The sequence below is a fragment of the Blennius ocellaris genome (assembly GCF_963422515.1).
Source record: "Blennius ocellaris genome assembly, chromosome: 19".
NCBI lineage: Eukaryota > Metazoa > Chordata > Actinopteri > Blenniiformes > Blenniidae > Blennius > Blennius ocellaris.
In genome coordinates this window covers 3,061,446-3,079,071 of record NC_137668.1, presented here as the reverse complement: position 1 = coordinate 3,079,071, position 17,626 = coordinate 3,061,446, and the positions used below count along the sequence as shown (strand labels likewise).

Genomic DNA, 17,626 nt, shown 5'->3' with positions numbered 1-17,626 from the left:
GTGTCACGGACATGCAATCTGGTCTTACCTCATATGCTAACATGCTCAACCCTGATGAGACTCCGTGATGTCATGGGTTCTAAATTAAAGGAAAGCTGAGCAGCCAAAAACAGAATAATCATGTGATTGATGGAGTTCTACAAAAGTCTTTAGTGAATCACCCTTGTGTGAAGTGACATTGTTAGTAGATGTTGAGACAAAAGAACAAATGTGCCAATGTGACGGTCCTCTCTCCCCATCTTTCTGCAGCTGACGTTCAGTTATTTTAATGTGGAAGCCCACACCACATGTGGCTGGGACTCTGTCACCATCTTTAATGGAGGATCCCCTGGTTCACCTGTGATTGGTCGGTATTGTGGCACCACTTCCCCAGGAACTATTCAGTCTGGGTCCAACAAACTAGCTGTGGTCTTTCTGGCGGACCATGCGGTGTCCACTGGAGGGTTCCTGGCCTCTTGGCATGCTGATTCTTCAGGTACGTTCACACTAGTTAAAGAAACCTACGAGTACAAAGATACTCCAAAGGACTTGATGGGGCACATGAAACAACAACTAAATATAATATAATTTATACTAGACCTTTATCTTGAGACTGAAATACAGTTGAATGTCATTTCAACGCCTAAAACAATTTGCTTCTGTCTGTCTTTAAGCAAAGTCATGAGACTGCCCTATTTATTCAAACAAAAGGACCAGCACACACCGTCAAACAATTGTTTTTGCTCACCAATTCAATAAAGACCCTGTTTCCATGACAATGTTCCAGGTGACATCATATTGTTTCTGAAAGCCTTGTCTGTTTACATGGAAATGGCAGAAAACAATGTAGTTCGCATATCAGACCACTAGTGGGCACTGTTTTTTTGTGTGTGTGTGTGTGTGTGTGTGTGTGTGTGTGTGTGTGTGTGTGTGTGTGTGTGTGTGTGTGTGTGTGTACCATTAACTTACTGAAAGTCATAAATCATTGAAAGTAATTTATGAAAAATTGTAATTACTAATTGAAGTAAACTGTCATTTACTCATTAATAATCGATTAATTACTTAAGGTTAATAAATTATTTAAAAAAAATGTATCACTAACAAATTATTAATTTGAATCATGGTTTTAGACAGCGAGTCGTCCAGCCATCATTTGAACAGTGTATTTTCAGAAAACAAAGTAAACAGTGAACGTTTTGCTCAAAGGATTTATTACCTCATATGGATCACTATGTTTTGGTTGGCTATCAATAATGATTAATAATTATCGATGATAGTTATTAATAATGTTATTGAAATTTAATCTGATCTGTATCAGAACCTCGGAGCTCCACCTGTCTTAACAGGAAATGATAGTCAATTCAGTTCCATCAGTCTCATAAGATATACTAAACAGTTCATCAGGAATTTGAATTAATAGTCAAATTAATTACAATTACCAGAATTAACAGTAAAGCTTGAAGGATTTTGGAGTTCTTGACACAGAAGAGTCGACATTTCATTCTCCTTTGTGCTCATTAATAAAACAGCAAGTATGATTCCAAACATTATATTTATTAACAATGAAAACAAATAAAACAGATTCTAACTACCTATATACAGCTTGGTGTGTGTGTGTGTGTGTGTGGAGAGAGAAAAAGAGAGAGAGATGTGGAAGAAGTGTGTGTGAGAGACGTGTGATGGAACTACAAAACAAGATGGCGGATCACAAGAAACTCCATTCACATGGAGGTTGTCAGAGAGCAGGAAGTCTGTCCTGGGTCTCCACCATGTGCTGGAGAACAATGGAACATGGAAGCTAGTCTTTAGCGTCTGCTTCCTGTGTGTCTCTGCTAAAGGACCATTTCTAGAATGAGTTGATGTGAATGAGACTTGTTTTGTAAAACGTCAGGAGTCGTCAGATGGTGTTCAGTTACTGTGTGATGTTGTCTTTGATGTGATATGTGTAGGATTGTGAGTTAACTAGTTAGTAAAGCAAAGATTAGCATGCAGACCCTGTGTCTGTGGCAGAGCTAACGTTGGTTTACAGGTTGATAATGGCTCCTAATATCATTATCTATAGAACTCAATCACTGTAACAGAACCAACACATCTTCATAAAAGTTAAACAGTTCTATCATAGCATCAGGTTTAACTAATCTCAGGTAAAGCCCAGTTGTTCCCACTTCCTTGAAGGAGTTCAGTTGTTGTCCTGCTGGAGGGAAGCTGGTGTCTTCTCCTGTAGTTAGCACCTCCTGCTAACTGTGGTTGCTGGTTCTGCAGGCTGAGGAGAAGAAGATGGAGTTGATGTTTCAGGAGTCCTTCTTTGCAGCTCCTGGTTGTTCCTTTTGTCCAGACTGAGGAGCTGGTCGCTCAGGTCTGTGATGGTTTTCCTGCTGGTTGAGGAAAACACAAAGAAGTTCTGTGAGGCGTCGTTTCCCTGGTCCGTGCTGGAGGAACTGGTTGGTTTCCCTGGTTGATGGGAGATCAGATTCTGGGCGCTGGTCTCTGGATCAGGGGAAGGTCTGACCCTCGTGGTGGGTCAGCAGAGGAGTTGAGGAGTGAAGGCCCCTGGTTGCAGGCCTCTGGTGTTAGCTGGATGCTAACGCTGGGTGAGTTGAGCTGCTCTTCAGCAACTCACCTACTCGGGGTTCAGTCTTGCAAGAGAGAGAGGAGACTGGCTTCGCAGCCTTTTGTTCCACGTGTGAATTCGGAGGTGTCAAAACCTGGGAGCTTCAACCAATCAGTGACTGGCTGAATGCCTGGAGGGGGGAAGAGTCTTGTGAGCAGAAAGGGGGGGAGGAAGGTCCTGCAAAAGGTTCCCCCCGCACTCGGTGTGAAAGACAATCACATTCCTGGGTCAGAATTCATATGTCATGACTGTGTATCATGACAAATGAATATTGTCTCTCCCCAGAAATGAACAAACGTTCTGTGGTCCTGTGAGATCCCAACACCTCTAAAATCAGTGAATAACATCCATCACTACTTGTCACCGTCTAATATTTTTAAAATCCACCTTCTTTTCGCTGAAATATAAAGAACTATCGGCTCAAGTGCATAACTCGCAACTGCCTCCTGGTGTGGTTTTACACCCAGTAAGGAGCAACATGAAACGACAGGGGTTATTTCCCCTGTAGTTTCATGTTGCTTCTATCTGCAAGTACATGTAGTGAAGTTTGGAGTGAGGGGAGTCAGGTACAGGTACAGGTGGAAACCATCATCCATGAGGACAAGCCTTAAGAGCCTTAAAAGAAAAACATATTACTGTTAAGAATGAAAATAATGGCTCTCTCTGTTCAAATAACTTCTGAACTTCTGCACCTCATTTGTTACAACTAGTGTATAAAGGTCGACAATGTTGTGTATTTCTAGAATCTTTGATTTGGCAAACAGGGAAGCTGATGGAGCTTAATAATTACCAGCTTGAGTCTAATGGCCCTCTTCTGAAGTAAAAGGAAAAGATTAATGTTTGCTGTATAATTATTTCCCCATATTTCGACGCCATAACTCGGATACGGAAGGTTAGTTGTATAATATGTAATATATAAGTTGAGTGAATTTTGATCTACTGATCTGATTTGACACATTATGCCAATATATTTTGCTAATTTTGACTTCACGATGTTAATATGCCGCTTCCAACCGAGCTTTTCATCAAAAGAAATTCCTAAAATGTATTTACGTGCACTTGTTCAATTTTTTTTACCATTAAGAGAATAGTAAACAAAGAGAAACAAAGCCATATGATACTATACTAAATTTATATGGACATATGCTAGATAGATGAAAAATAAATACAATATCAATTAGAAATTAAAGCTGCAAGCAGCCTTGGTTGGGACCTCCCACATTGGACTCTGGCCTGTTTGGGTCGGACCAATCACGGCCTCTGGTCCAACCATGGCCTCTGGGCCAATCATGGCTGCTGGATTAATCACAACTTCTGGTCCAATCACAACTTCTGGCCCAATCACAACCTCTGGCCCAATCACAACCTCTGGCCCAATCACAACCTCTGGTCCAATCACAACTTCTGGTCCAATCACAACCTCTGGTCCAATCACAACTTCTGGTCCAATCACAACTTCTGGTCCAATCACAACTTCTGGTCCAATCACAACCTCTGGTCCAATCACAACCTCTGGCCCAATCACAACTTCTGGCCCAATCACAACCTCTGGCCCAATCACAACTTCTGGTCCAATCACAACCTCTGGCCCAATCACAACCTCTGGTCCAATCACAACCTCTGGCCCAATCACAACTTCTGGTCCAATCACAACCTCTGGTCCAATCACAACCTCTGGTCCAATCACAACTTCTGGTCCAATCACAACCTCTGGCCCAATCACAACTTCTGGCCCAATCACAACCTCTGGTCCAATCACAACTTCTGGTCCAATCACAACCTCTGGCCCAATCACAACTTCTGGTCCAATCACAACCTCTGGTCCAATCACAACTTCTGGCCCAATCACAACCTCTGGTCCAATCACAACCTCTGGTCCAATCACAACTTCTGGTCCAATCACAACTTCTGGCCCAATCACAACCTCTGGTCCAATCACAACTTCTGGTCCAATCACAACCTCTGGTCCAATCACAACCTCTGGTCCAATCACAACTTCTGGTCCAATCACAACCTCTGGCCCAATCACAACCTCTGGTCCAATCACAACTTCTGGTCCAATCACAACCTCTGGTCCAATCACAACCTCTGGTCCAATCACAACTTCTGGTCCAATCACAACCTCTGGTCCAATCACAACATCTGGTCCAATCACAACCTCTGGTCCAATCACAACCTCTGGTCCAATCACAACATCTGGTCCAATCACAACTTCTGGTCCAATCACAACCTCTGGTCCAATCACAACATCTGGTCCAATCACAACTTCTGGTCCAATCACAACCTCTGGCCTCTTTAAATATTGATAAAATATAAATGTTGAAGGTATTAACAAAAAAGGACTTTTACTTTGCAGGAGTTTGTGGCTTTTATTTGGAAAGTCAGGATATGCAGGTTGAGTGGTCACAGTTTGATTGGCATGGTATTGAATAATTCCTTGTGTGAATGATTGAACACTGATCTACAGTGCAGACTTCCTCTTGGATATATCATGATGCAACACTTTCCTGCACCGAGTGAAAGTGTGTAATGTATGGCTCCACATTTGGCCTTACTCAGTATTTTCACAATGGATTCACACACGAGGAGCAAGTTACGTCGAAATACGCTGGTTCTGAGTGTTTGTGTCGTTCTACTGCAGCCGATATTGTCCGGAAGCTAATCATCTTCTGGACAATATATAGAAATATATAGATTAGAGTTTAGCTGGCTTTCAAAATTAAAGTGCCCACGTTCCAAAATAAGTCAATTTTTGTTAAAACCTTCAAAATGTATATTTTATAAATATTGAACTGGGCCAGAGGCCATGATCGCGCCGTTCCAGAGATGCTTGCAGATATATCATTGGAATTTTTATTTTAATAAGAAATTTTAAACTACCGTGATTTCCAGACTAAATAGTGCACCAGAATACAAGCTGCACCCACCAAATTTAAAAAGGAAAAAAATTAATAAAAATGTCTGTGTTGCGTGATGCACCTGAACACATCATTGGCATGGAACTTGTTAACCCTTAAAAAGCCCAGTGGTCCTCTGCAGGGTTCAAAACAAAAAAAAAGTTGTGGCTTCAAGTATGGTAAAGTGAATTTCTTCAACTGAGACTGATGGGTTGGTCATTAGTCCCAGATTCCACTCCCACTAATCTTTTACTTGTTTATTAATCCTTTCCAGAAAATGTTGTCATTCCTCTCCATGGTGCCAGAACCGTGTTTCAAGAAAGTCTTTTTCAAAAATATTCCACTGCTGACCATTTCCAAGCATCATTGTTGTGTAAACAGAAACGCAATACAAAACCATCGCCATGGAGACAGGGCCTCTGACTGCTTGTATTTGACACTGGAGAGCAGGTCACAGTGGTCACTGCTTTATGCTCGTTAATGCAGAAACAACCCAATACGTATCGTAATGATACAATACAACTTTTTACCATTTGGAGTTACATTAAGTTTCAAGTTCAACATAAAACCTACTTTCAAAAAAGGCTGCCAAAAATGTTAAAGCCAAATGAAAGATGCAGAAATTTACCTTAGACACATGAATTTCAATATTTTATCAAGCATCGTTTTGAATAAGGGGTTTTAAAGTGTTGATTATGTTCTTATGCTCAGAGGTCAGCGGTTGTGAGTTAATTACATTTCAGATCTTAACATGCAGTTTTTGTTGAAGCCAAGTTCCCCATCGCCTTACTTGTTAAATGGGAAATCCTAAATATTCTGTTTTCAAGTCTTATTCCAATGTTGTTTTAGTATCATCCAGTGCAGTGACTCCTTTTGTTGCCAGGTTGTGGTGGTGTGATCCATGCTGACATGGGGACATTCAAGTCTCCCAACTATCCTCAGAAGTTCCCAGCTAACGTGGAGTGTTCCTGGAGGATCGTCGCTCATGAAGGAAGCCACGTGGAGATGAGCTTCAACAGTGATTTTGAAATTCCAGATGAAAGTGGCACCTGCCAGTCCAGCTACATCAAGGTATCTTCCACTACAAACGTCAACATGAATTAGATGGTGACATTTAAAAACACACAGAATCTCTGAATTAGAAACTACTTTACTAGAATTCTCCACTGAAGACACTTTCAGTACTGAGTTTCTGAACTGCAACAAGCACTCAGCTGTTCCACACTGAACATTGAGCTGCACACTTTCAATTAGTACTTTGTATTTGAAGATGAGAAAGCTCGACTGAACAAAGGAAATTACATTTTTCAATTTAGCACATTCGTAAAGTGCCAACATGGGTCATTGTACAAGTACAATAAAAGTGATAAAGTACAGAGAATACAAAATCCAACAGCGAGCAAGCAAAACCAGATGGTACTGGCTGATTTCACAACCGAGTAAGAAAGGAACTGTTGCAGAACAATGAACAAACGGACATCAGCCACTACGCAGGTCTGGATACTGAAGTCACTTTTTTTGCTGGGATCCATTTTTTTGGCGTGATTGTTTCAAACGCCACCTGCCCCGTGAACGTGATCACAGCTGATGTTTCCAGGACTCGGAGCGCAGAAGACGCGCCAAGCAGCACACTCTTTAAGCATGACACGCCAGTCAGCACCAGGGTTGCCAGATGTGACCCACACCTCAATAAAAAACTGCCCACATCTCAGCCTCTGTAGAAGTCACGTTACACTCCTCCACTGATAAGACACTGTTCCTGAGAAATGGCACACATTTTCTAAAACACTGCAGCCTTTCTGTTACGGCTGAGAGGCGGAGCGTGGAGTTCTGAAACTCAGAAGCAGACCAGGAGGCAGAGCAGGTGCAGTTAGCAATGATTTGAGATTGCAAGACCTGGGAGAGGAGGAACGGAGACTCCGGGCGAGAGGACGGCAGCAGGGAGGCGCACTGCACCAGGAGGAGGTGCGCTGAGGAGGCACGGAGTGAGGAGCCGTGAGCGCACGAGGAGCGCAGCAGGAAGTGCTGCACAGCGAGGAGGCTGGCCGAGGACGCTCGAAGCGAGAAGCCGTGGAGCGCATTCAGTACTGCAGCAGGAGAGGAGAGGAGAGGAGAGGAGAGGAGAGGAGAGGAGAGGAGAGGAGAGGAGAGGAGAGGAGAGAAGGTGGGCCAAGGGCGCTCGGAACGGGGAGCCGTAGAGCGCATGAGAGAAGCTGGTGCCTCGGGTGAGCACTCAGTCTTCTGGCACCAGACTGCAGGGCTTAAGAGGAGGAGCAATCAATTAGTAACTTACCTGCAGGAGTGTCAGTGAGGGAGGATCCGGCGCTGGAGGAGGTGTGGACCCTCACACTTTTCTCTTTATTAGGACACAATTCATGAAGCACATTTGATCAAAAGTGCATTTTATTGTCAAAATGTGAACTTTGTTTTCAAAATTAGAAGACACAAAGCAAAAGTAGGACAGTGCACTGCTAAATACAAAACACTCTTCTCTCACATGAAGTATAATAAATGATACACTCCTCAAAAATGACAACTTACACACAAATGCAGCCTCTGAATGATGCAGGGGGCCATTGCAGTGCCTGACTGTGCATTACAAATAAAAATAATGTTGGACAAAAAAACAAAGCACTGAATTGTACACAGTACAGTATGCAAATATTTACACCACGTCTGCGTTGATTCTTTCATCAGCGTCACAAGTTGTGTTTTCAGGATCTGATCGTCCAGGTCCTCTTCTTACATCACGACCTCTGGCACCACAAAATTTAAAAAGAAAATAAAAGTACATATATAAGCCGCACTTGACGTGACGGGTGTCCGTGTTGTAACATAGCAGGAATTTCACTGTGGGAGCCCGCAGAGAGAGAAATACGCAATCACAGGGTTTTATCTCTGTTGATAAAGTATTTATTTTATGTGTCATTGGCTGATATGTGATTCTGAGGAGGAAGAGAAGATTTCTTAGCCAGGGAGTCCAGCAGCAAGGCGGTTTGACATGATGCACCTGAACGCATCACTCACGACTGTCAGCTGCTGGAGCTCCAGACGACGGGAAACAGCACAAGACGAGGTCACGAAGAGCAGACATTTCGCTTTTAAGGCAAGTTTTGGAGAAGCAGAGGCTAGAAACAGCATGTATCTACATGCAGAAGTAAAATCTGGAGGCATGAAGTCCGTTAACCCGTAAAAAGACATAAATAAGCCTCCTCCAGGCGTCATTGTATAAGCCTCAGGTTTCAAAGAGTGAAAACAGTAGTGGCTTGTTGAATAATGTCACTATTTCAAATACAATTGAACTGACTATCCATGAAAGAGTATTGAGTTTGGTTATGTATGTTACACTTAGTGTTCCTGTTTCTGCAGGTGTGGTCTGGTCAGGGCCAAGCAGTGGACACTCTCTTGTCCACAGGCTGTGGCTCACAGGCTCCAGCTCCCATCGTGGCTCCATACAACATCATCAACAGCCGGTTCCAGGCTGCTGAAACTACCGGAAGAGGTTTCTCAGTCTCCTTCACAAGCAGTAAGGTCACAGTTCACCTGGATATGTTACATGTTTGATCTTTAGCTGAAGTCATTGGAGACTAATTTGATCAGTTACATCCTCACCCCAGGATAAATGATAGGAGGTGGATGAGAGAATGGATCACTTCTTTCACGTGTAAGATTTGTTTGGCGCATTTATAGCATTTTTACTGAAAGTGATTGTATTTCGTTAGGTGACATCACTTTTAGCCTCCTCTGGTTTAGCACGACTTTTAAAGAATGTCCGCCAGAGATTAATAAAGTGATTCTGATCGGTATTATGGTATTTAGCTTGGATGTTACCATACTGATGTATATAATAAGCATGTTTGTGTCACGGATACGGACAGGACCCAAGTGCAGGACTGTGGAGGCAGGCTGAGTTCAAACAAGTCTTTTATTTGAGGACAGCACAGACCGATGACTCGCAGGATGCTCCTTGACATGAGGAGCACAGCAGACTTGACTCCAATGACTGGACAGACCGGATGAGACATGGACGACTAACACTGGACCGGACGGACGAGACATCGATAACAAACAACCCGACGCTGAACAAACACACAGACAGGACATATATAGGGCAGGGTGATTACAAGAAGTGGCCACAGGTGAGGTGCTGACAGCCCAGACCTATGGCCCGCCCACTCTTAAAGGGGACCTCACCCTACACCCTGACAATTTGATGACTCTGCCTGTTGATCATCCTCACGCAGGTCGACAATATTATAACAAAAAGGTCACTTGTGACATCCTGGTGGCTCACGTCAGTCTATAGAGTCACGTGACCCTGGAAGCTCCGTCCATTTTCACCCTCTCACTCGCAGGGTTGTGTATGTGGTTTGTCATCACCATGGTACTAAATTCCGCTATTGTGGAGTTGTTTGCTGCTTGTTGCCTGTAGCCCTGCGGTCTGAGCTGAGACTCCTCCCACCCTCCAGCGGTGTTTCTGCAGACTTTCTTCAGCGTTGAGTGGCTAATAGAATGTCTAATTCTACACCTAGCGAGTCCATTGATTGTGTTTTTTCGCCGATGCGTTGCGCTCGGTAGATTTCAGTCGTAGCCTCTGGGATCACTGTACTTTATTTGAAGCCACAATTAGACTTATTTGGGTGATTACACGCTGTGTTGGTGGTAGTTATCACATGCTCTCCGGAGCACAGTGCCATACCAAAATGAGCAGCCTTTGCCCCCCATAGGATGAACACCACTGTTTTTTCTGGAGGGTTTTGTTGGATTTCTGGAAAAGAAAAAAAAAAATCTGCTCAACAAGCATGAATTGGAGTCACTCGTGATGTTCTCAGCTCAACCTCATTTCCTAGAGCAGAACTAGAATACTACAAACAGTACTGTTTAATACTTGTTTTCCCCTTAAAATAAAAGAATGTTGGAGTGCCTGGCTTGCAGAGATTGTTTGGCCCCACTCCAGGCGGAGCTTGGCCATGGTAAGCACATACCAGGAGGGCAGAAAGTGGCAGAGTATGCCTTCCCACCCTTCCCACTGATATTCCCAACACTGCAAGAAGGGCACACATTGATCCTGGTGACCCCCATTTTGGCCGGCCTGGACTTGGTTTCCACCGCTGCACAGATTCTGCTGCAGCTCGCCCAGACGTCTACCACACAGGAGGGATCTTCTATCCCAGTTTGGGGGTAGGGTTCTCCACCCCGATACCCATCACCTCCAGCTGTGAGTGTGGCTGCTGCAGGGCCAGGGTCTACTTTCTCAGTCTACAGTGAGGACGTAGCTTTTACCATCTCAAATGCTCGTGCACCATCAACACGGAGGCTGCATGCAAGCAGATGGAAACTGACCACTGGTGCCAGGACCGTGGGTTGGACACGGTACGTTGCCCCGTCGCCTCCATACTGCAGTTCCTACTGGAGCTTCTTAACAGGGACGATCTCAATCCACACTGAAGGTGTATGTTGCTGCCATTTCATGCTCTCATACTGGTGTTAATGGTGCTTCGGTTGGTACGCAGGCTTCTGCTAATCCGCTGTGTCCTGTCCGGGCATGGTATCGCAGTACTGACGGCTTTAAAACAATACTATACTGGGTACCAGTATTAATTTATCTTTTTTACGTCGCCTCGTAGAACCACTGTGTTGTAATTTGCACTGCGGAGATTTGTCCGTTTCTCTGTGGGCACAAGCCGGCTGCTCCGCTTTCTGACTTTCAGGGTGTGGCAAGGGGGCAGTTCTGGGATGTTGTGGACAATCCAAAGTGCGGAAAACAGCGCACCTGTTTCGTTTTTCTTTTTCTTTTTCTTTGCACTCTGGTTTCCGAGACGGGGTACGTGCGCTCCCGCACTCCGACCCGAGTAAATATCCACCCTATTTACCAAGAAAATTCCTGGACAAAGCTTCCAAATAAAAGTCAAAACAATGTATTTTCTAAACAATCTTCTCCCAACCGATCCCAATACCGGATGCGCATGCGCAAATGACATGGTGTTTACATCCATGCGAGAGTGCGCATGCGTAACTGACTCAAACTACCGGTTGAAACTCCGTAAAAACAAATTGAGTGCATCACTAACGGAGCCGCAAAGAGCAAGAGTCTGTCGAAAGAGAGGAATAAAAGACAGAGAGAGACAGAAGGGAAACAATGGCTGCTGCTTCAGTCACAAGCTTGTGTTGTGATGTGACTCTATAGACTCACCTGAACCACCAGGGCTTTGTTGTCATAACATTCTTGACCTGCGTGAGGATGATCATCTAGTATTCATAAAAATGTGTGTGTGTGTGTGTGTGTGTGTGTGTGCGTGTGTGTGTGTGCGCAGTCCGGTGCTTCCGTGTAGTTAAAAACTTCTCAAATTTAAAAGTACATTTAAAGCAGTCCTATTCTCCAGTGTTTCAACACGTTCACATGGTCCCGTTGATCCAAAAACGTTATGTCCCAAGTTTGTTTTGCCCTAAATCCAGCTCCTACTCGGTTTTCCTCCATTAGAATATTGGATCATAGGAGCTGCATTCAGAATCTGCTGTGTCTGTGTGAGCTGGACTGGCTCCGCCCACACATGCCCATCTTGGTAAGAGGAGGAAGTACTTCTTCTCGTGGTGCCATGTGCCAGAGCAGAGCTGCCTAATTGTGGGAGGAGTCAAAGGGGAGAAGCCTCCCTTGATTGTGATTGGCTAAACCCATGATGACACTATATAGGGTTTGATTTCTGATTGGCTGGTTGGAGCAATACACTTTTTAAAAACTGAAACAAGCCAGGGAGAGAGAGGGCACACTGTCTTCAATTCTCGGGTGTCGTTCCAGGTATGGAGACGATTATTACTGTTGGAAAATAATAAAACTGATAATATATGATATGACTCCTTGATGTTGAATTGTCATGTGAATTGTTGAGTGGAGAACTGCAGGAAAAATGCAGGACTTTAATGTGCAGGTCCATTTCGGATGCTAGTCAGTCAGAGTTGTGTGTGGTACAGGCAACCAAATGTTGAATGTCCATTTTTATTAGGGTGCGGCGCAAACTTCTCAGCTTCCCACGGTCGTGTGGTTTCTCCAAATTATCCTGATGACTACCCAAGACACTCCAACTGCAACTACACAATAGATGCTGGACAACAGACTGTGATCGTCCTCACCTTTCAGACCTTTCATGTCGAAAGTACGTATCATTATACTTAGAATATGTGAGCCTCTGGTAGGACGTGTGTACATGCTGCCAGATTTTGGCTTATGCTTCTCATATTATCAGCTGCATGTTGAGTTGTGTTTCTGTGGCCCAGCTCATCCCACTTGTCTCTACGATGGACTGAAGATCTACAACCAATCAGCTGGCGGCAGTGCTATGGCCACCCTGTGTGGAAACAGCATCCCAGGACCCTTCACCACCTTTGGCCCGATGTTACTTCACTTCTACTCTGACGCTGTGGTCACCACCAGGGGCTTCCTGGCGGAGTACAGAGCTATACGTGGGTAACTGGCATTAATGCTGAGGTGCAAATAGAAACACGTACTCAGGAACATGTACTTTAAGTGTTGTTGTCTGTTAGATTTACCAGAACCTGATCTTTGTTTCAAATAAGGGTTTTGTTTGCTCAGCGTCTGTTGGAAACTGTTGATTCATGTTTGTCAGCGCGTGACGGCACATAAAACCAAATGTGGATGAAAACAGGAAGTGGGAGATTAGCAAAGCTTGAGTTAGAACACATCATATGAGTCTGTGGCCGAGCTGAATTCTAGTGGCTTACAACAGCACTGATCAGACTGGAACTTTTCCACATGTTGTCACATTACAGCCTCAAATGCATTTTATTGGATTTTAATCTTTTTACAGGCCAACACAATGTTGAAGGAAAACGATTCATGGGTTTCAAAGTACAGCATGTATTACCCTCTTTACTCTTCTCCTAGTTAGTCAATAGAGTCCAGCTGAATCTCATTGGATCTCAGTGTAAATCCTCCTAAAAGTTCTGTTCTCAGACATTCATGAAAGAACATTAGAGTGCGTGGTCACTCTGAGGAGCATGAATGACCTCGTGATGTTTGAGGATGAATGAATCAGTCAAAACCTGAGTCACTTTACTGAACATGACTCGTGGATTTTGACTGATTTGTTTATGACTGCGGCATGCTGTGCTGAGTGGCTGACAAACCGAGAGGGAGAATGAGTCATAGTCTGCCAGCTTGCTGCAAGGGAATGTTTTGAGAATTTTTTGAAAATGTTTGGAATATATATTGAAATAATATAAATATTGGAATATATAAAAATTTGTGAATGTTTATTGTTCCAACCTTGCACACCACTTCATACATACCACATCCTGACTTAGGGTGACCACTCATTTCCTTGGCCTATCAATTAATATCCACTAAAATCCATTTACATGTGTGACAAAATGTGGAAAAGTTATTGGGGGCCAGTACACCAGCAAGTACCTTCATACGTACCTTTTAAAATGTGTAAAAACGATGCAAAGGATTTTAGACTTGGTGAATAACATTGGAAGTTGTACGTGTGTGTGTGTGTGTGTGTGTGTGTGTGTGTGTGTGTGTGTGTGTGTGTGTGTGTGTGTGTGTGTGCGTGCGTGCGTGCGTGCGTGCGTGTGTGTAGCTTGTGGAGGTTTTTTTAACAGCACTGCAGGCTCGGTGAGCAGTCCAGCTCTCTCCATCGCAGACTACCACCACAACATAAACTGCAGCTACCACATCAGGGCTGCTGCAGACCGAGTGCTGGTCCTTAAGTGAGATTCTTCTTCTTCTATTCATTCAGAGAAAGTGCTGCTGTGTGCGAATGTTTCTTCATGTTGCTCGTATTTCCTCTCTTCGATGAAATATCCACTTTGTAAGTATTGCGAGGTGTCTTGTTGTTGATCTTTCTCCTGAAATGGCCCCAACCTTTCAAGCACTTGGGCGCCATGTTTCCTGCTGGCTGCACTGGTGAATACGTGGCTCAAGGCCCCGTTTACATGACAACGTTTCACTTGACAACACCTAATCCATAAGAACAGTAGTGCTTTTACACCACAGCAGCGCGCCTACTGACAACGATGCAGTTGGTCTGTCAAGCCACGGGAGGGCGCTGCTGCTTGTTTTTGTAGTGAAACCACACAGATGTGTCCAGAGAACGATACACTATGAATGGGAATAATATCGAGAGTACCAAACATTCTTATGGACTGATAAGGAACCGGATGCCATCAGGGGAGAGTCCCAACTAGAAACTACTGATATGGAGGATAAAACTAGAATATGGACTGCGAGTCAAACCACCATGACTGGAATCGATAAGGGAATTGTTTGCAAAACTGTGAAACAATTGAAAGGAATTGAAACACTGGGAACAGGTTCTCATCAAGAACTGATTTTTGATTCCCATCCCTAAAGAGCAGGATGAAAGTCAAATGATAAACGTTCCAACAAGTGAGACAGAATTCATGAGGTCAGCTGACTTTTTGGAAAGAAAAGAAAATGTCTCTTGTAGCACACCATCCTGTCTTTGTCTCCATCCCCAGGTTCAACACTTTCCATCTGGAAGCTTCCTCGACTTGTAGATATGATTATGTGGCCGTTTATGATGGGGGAGACACTTCAGCCCCCCTGCTGGGGAAGTTCTGTGGTACAGTGCTGCCCCCCAATCTGCGCTCCTCCACCAACCAGCTGTTCCTCGTCTTCAGAACAGACGCCACGACCAGTGGGATTGGCTGGAGGGCAACTTATAGCCAAACACTCGGTACACAATTTAGATCTTTTTCTTCTGGAGAGAATCACCTCATTTTATTTGTATGTTTTTCACACTTTATCCTTCCACTGCTGTAAACAGTGGAGGAGTGTGTACGCTCTTCTATTCACACCCACTGCAGATCCACTATGAATCTCCTCGACTGCAATGGACTGGGAGGACACACCTTTTCTACATACTGAGAGGTCCTCTACATACTGAGAGCTCCTCTACATACTGAGAGCTCCTCTACATACTGAGATAGCCTCTAGATACTGAGAGGTCCTCTACATACTGAGATATCCTCTAGATACTGAGAGCTCCTCTACATACTGAGAGCTCCTCTAGATACTGAGAGCTCCTCTACATACTGAGAGGTCCTCTACATACTGAGAGGTCCTCTAGATACTGAGAGCTCCTCTACATACTGAGATAGCCTCTAGATACTGAGAGATCCTCTACATACTGAGAGGTCCTCTAGATACTGAGAGCTCCTCTACATACTGAGATAGCCTCTAGATACTGAGAGATCCTCTACATACTGAGATAGCCTCTAGATACTGAGAGGTCCTCTACATACTGAGATAGCCTCTAGATACTGAGAGGTCCTCTACATACTGAGATAGCCTCTAGATACTGAGAGGTCCTCTACATACTGAGATAGCCTCTAGATACTGAGAGGTCCTCTACATACTGAGATATCCTCTAGATACTGAGAGGTCCTCTGCATACTGAGATAGCCTCTAGATACTGAGAGGTCCTCTACATACTGAGATATCCTCTAGATACTGAGAGAACCTCTACATACTGAGAGGTCCTCTAGATACTGAGAGCTCCTCTACATACTGAGATAGCCTCTAGATACTGAGAGGTCCTCTACATACTGAGATATCCTCTAGATACTGAGAGATCCTCTACATACTGAGATAGCCTCTAGATACTGAGAGGTCCTCTACATACTGAGATAGCCTCTAGATACTGAGAGGTCCTCTACATACTGAGATATCCTCTAGATACTGAGAGGTCCTCTACATACTGAGATAGCCTCTAGATACTGAGAGGTCCTCTACATACTGAGATATCCTCTAGATACTGAGAGATCCTCTACATACTGAGAGGTCCTCTAGATACTGAGAGCTCCTCTACATACTGAGATAGCCTCTAGATACTGAGAGGTCCTCTACATACTGAGATATCCTCTAGATACTGAGAGATCCTCTACATACTGAGATAGCCTCTAGATACTGAGAGCTCCTCTACATACTGAGATAGCCTCTAGATACTGAGAGGTCCTCTACATACTGAGATAGCCTCTAGATACTGAGAGGTCCTCTACATACTGAGATAGCCTCTAGATACTGAGAGGTCCTCTACATACTGAGATAGCCTCTAGATACTGAGAGGTCCTCTACATACTGAGATAGCCTCTAGATACTGAGAGGTCCTCTACATACTGAGAGGTCCTCTACATACTGAGAGCTCCTCTACATACTGAGATATCCTCTAGATACTGAGAGGTCCTCTACATACTGAGATATCCTCTAGATACTGAGAGGTCCTCTACATACTGAGAGATCTTCTACATACTGAGAGATCCTCTACATACTGAGATATCCTCTAGATACTGAGAGCTCCTCTACATACTGAGATATCCTCTAGATACTGAGAGATCCTCTACATACTGAGATATCCTCTAGATACTGAGAGCTCCTCTACATACTGAGATATCCTCCAGATACTGAGAGATCCTCTACATACTGAGAGATCCTCTACATACTGAGAGATCTTCTACATACTGAGAGATCCTCTACATACTGAGAGATCCTCTACATACTGAGAGATCCTCTACATCCCTCCACCAGACTGAAAAAAGAAAACACTTGTACAAACTTAACTAACTACTTCATTTGGTAAAACCTAAACGAATCAAGTTCTAATGAATTAGATTAAGTTCAAATTTAAGGTAATAAATAATTTTACATTCAAAGAACTTGATTCATTTGGGTTTTACCAATTGAAGTAATTAGTTAAGTTGGTCCAAGTGTTTTGTTTTTTCCAATGCATATATTGTTCCTCCAGACGAGCTGAGACGAGACCCACGTTGACTGATATGGTATCAGTACCAGCGTTGGTTGAGGTTCTGAACAGTAAATAAATTGACTGAAACAATATAAACATGACAACAATGAAACTGCAGACAGCCATGCCGTGTTTCTAAACTCAGGAGAATCTCCTTGAACAGCCACGTCTGAATGCTGCGACACAAACACAGAACTAAGTTCCCGATGATCAGCCCACAAGCAAACAACCGTTTCTCCGTGTTTCTGTATTTGCACTCTTCAGATGAAACCTCCTTGACCTTTATGGTTTTCTCTTGCTAGAAGTGCAGTACTTGTCGTCATTTCATCTCCAAGTGAAAGTTAAAAAGTGTC

General features: G+C 43.8%; 1 protein-coding gene across 1 annotated transcript in view; it reads left to right on the top strand.

Annotated features, from left to right (window-relative positions):
* Positions 1-17,626, top strand: part of cubn (cubilin (intrinsic factor-cobalamin receptor)) — a gene marked incomplete at both ends in the record, with an annotated part of 148,059 nt that overhangs the window by 116,418 nt on the left and 14,015 nt on the right. Inside the window, 7 exons of the mRNA XM_080515224.1 lie at positions 250-475; positions 6,371-6,558; positions 8,857-9,013; positions 12,489-12,638; positions 12,760-12,945; positions 14,088-14,217; positions 14,989-15,206. Coding sequence (XP_080371350.1) covers positions 250-475; positions 6,371-6,558; positions 8,857-9,013; positions 12,489-12,638; positions 12,760-12,945; positions 14,088-14,217; positions 14,989-15,206 — 1,255 coding nt within the window. The remainder of the gene's footprint in view (positions 1-249; positions 476-6,370; positions 6,559-8,856; positions 9,014-12,488; positions 12,639-12,759; positions 12,946-14,087; positions 14,218-14,988; positions 15,207-17,626) is intronic.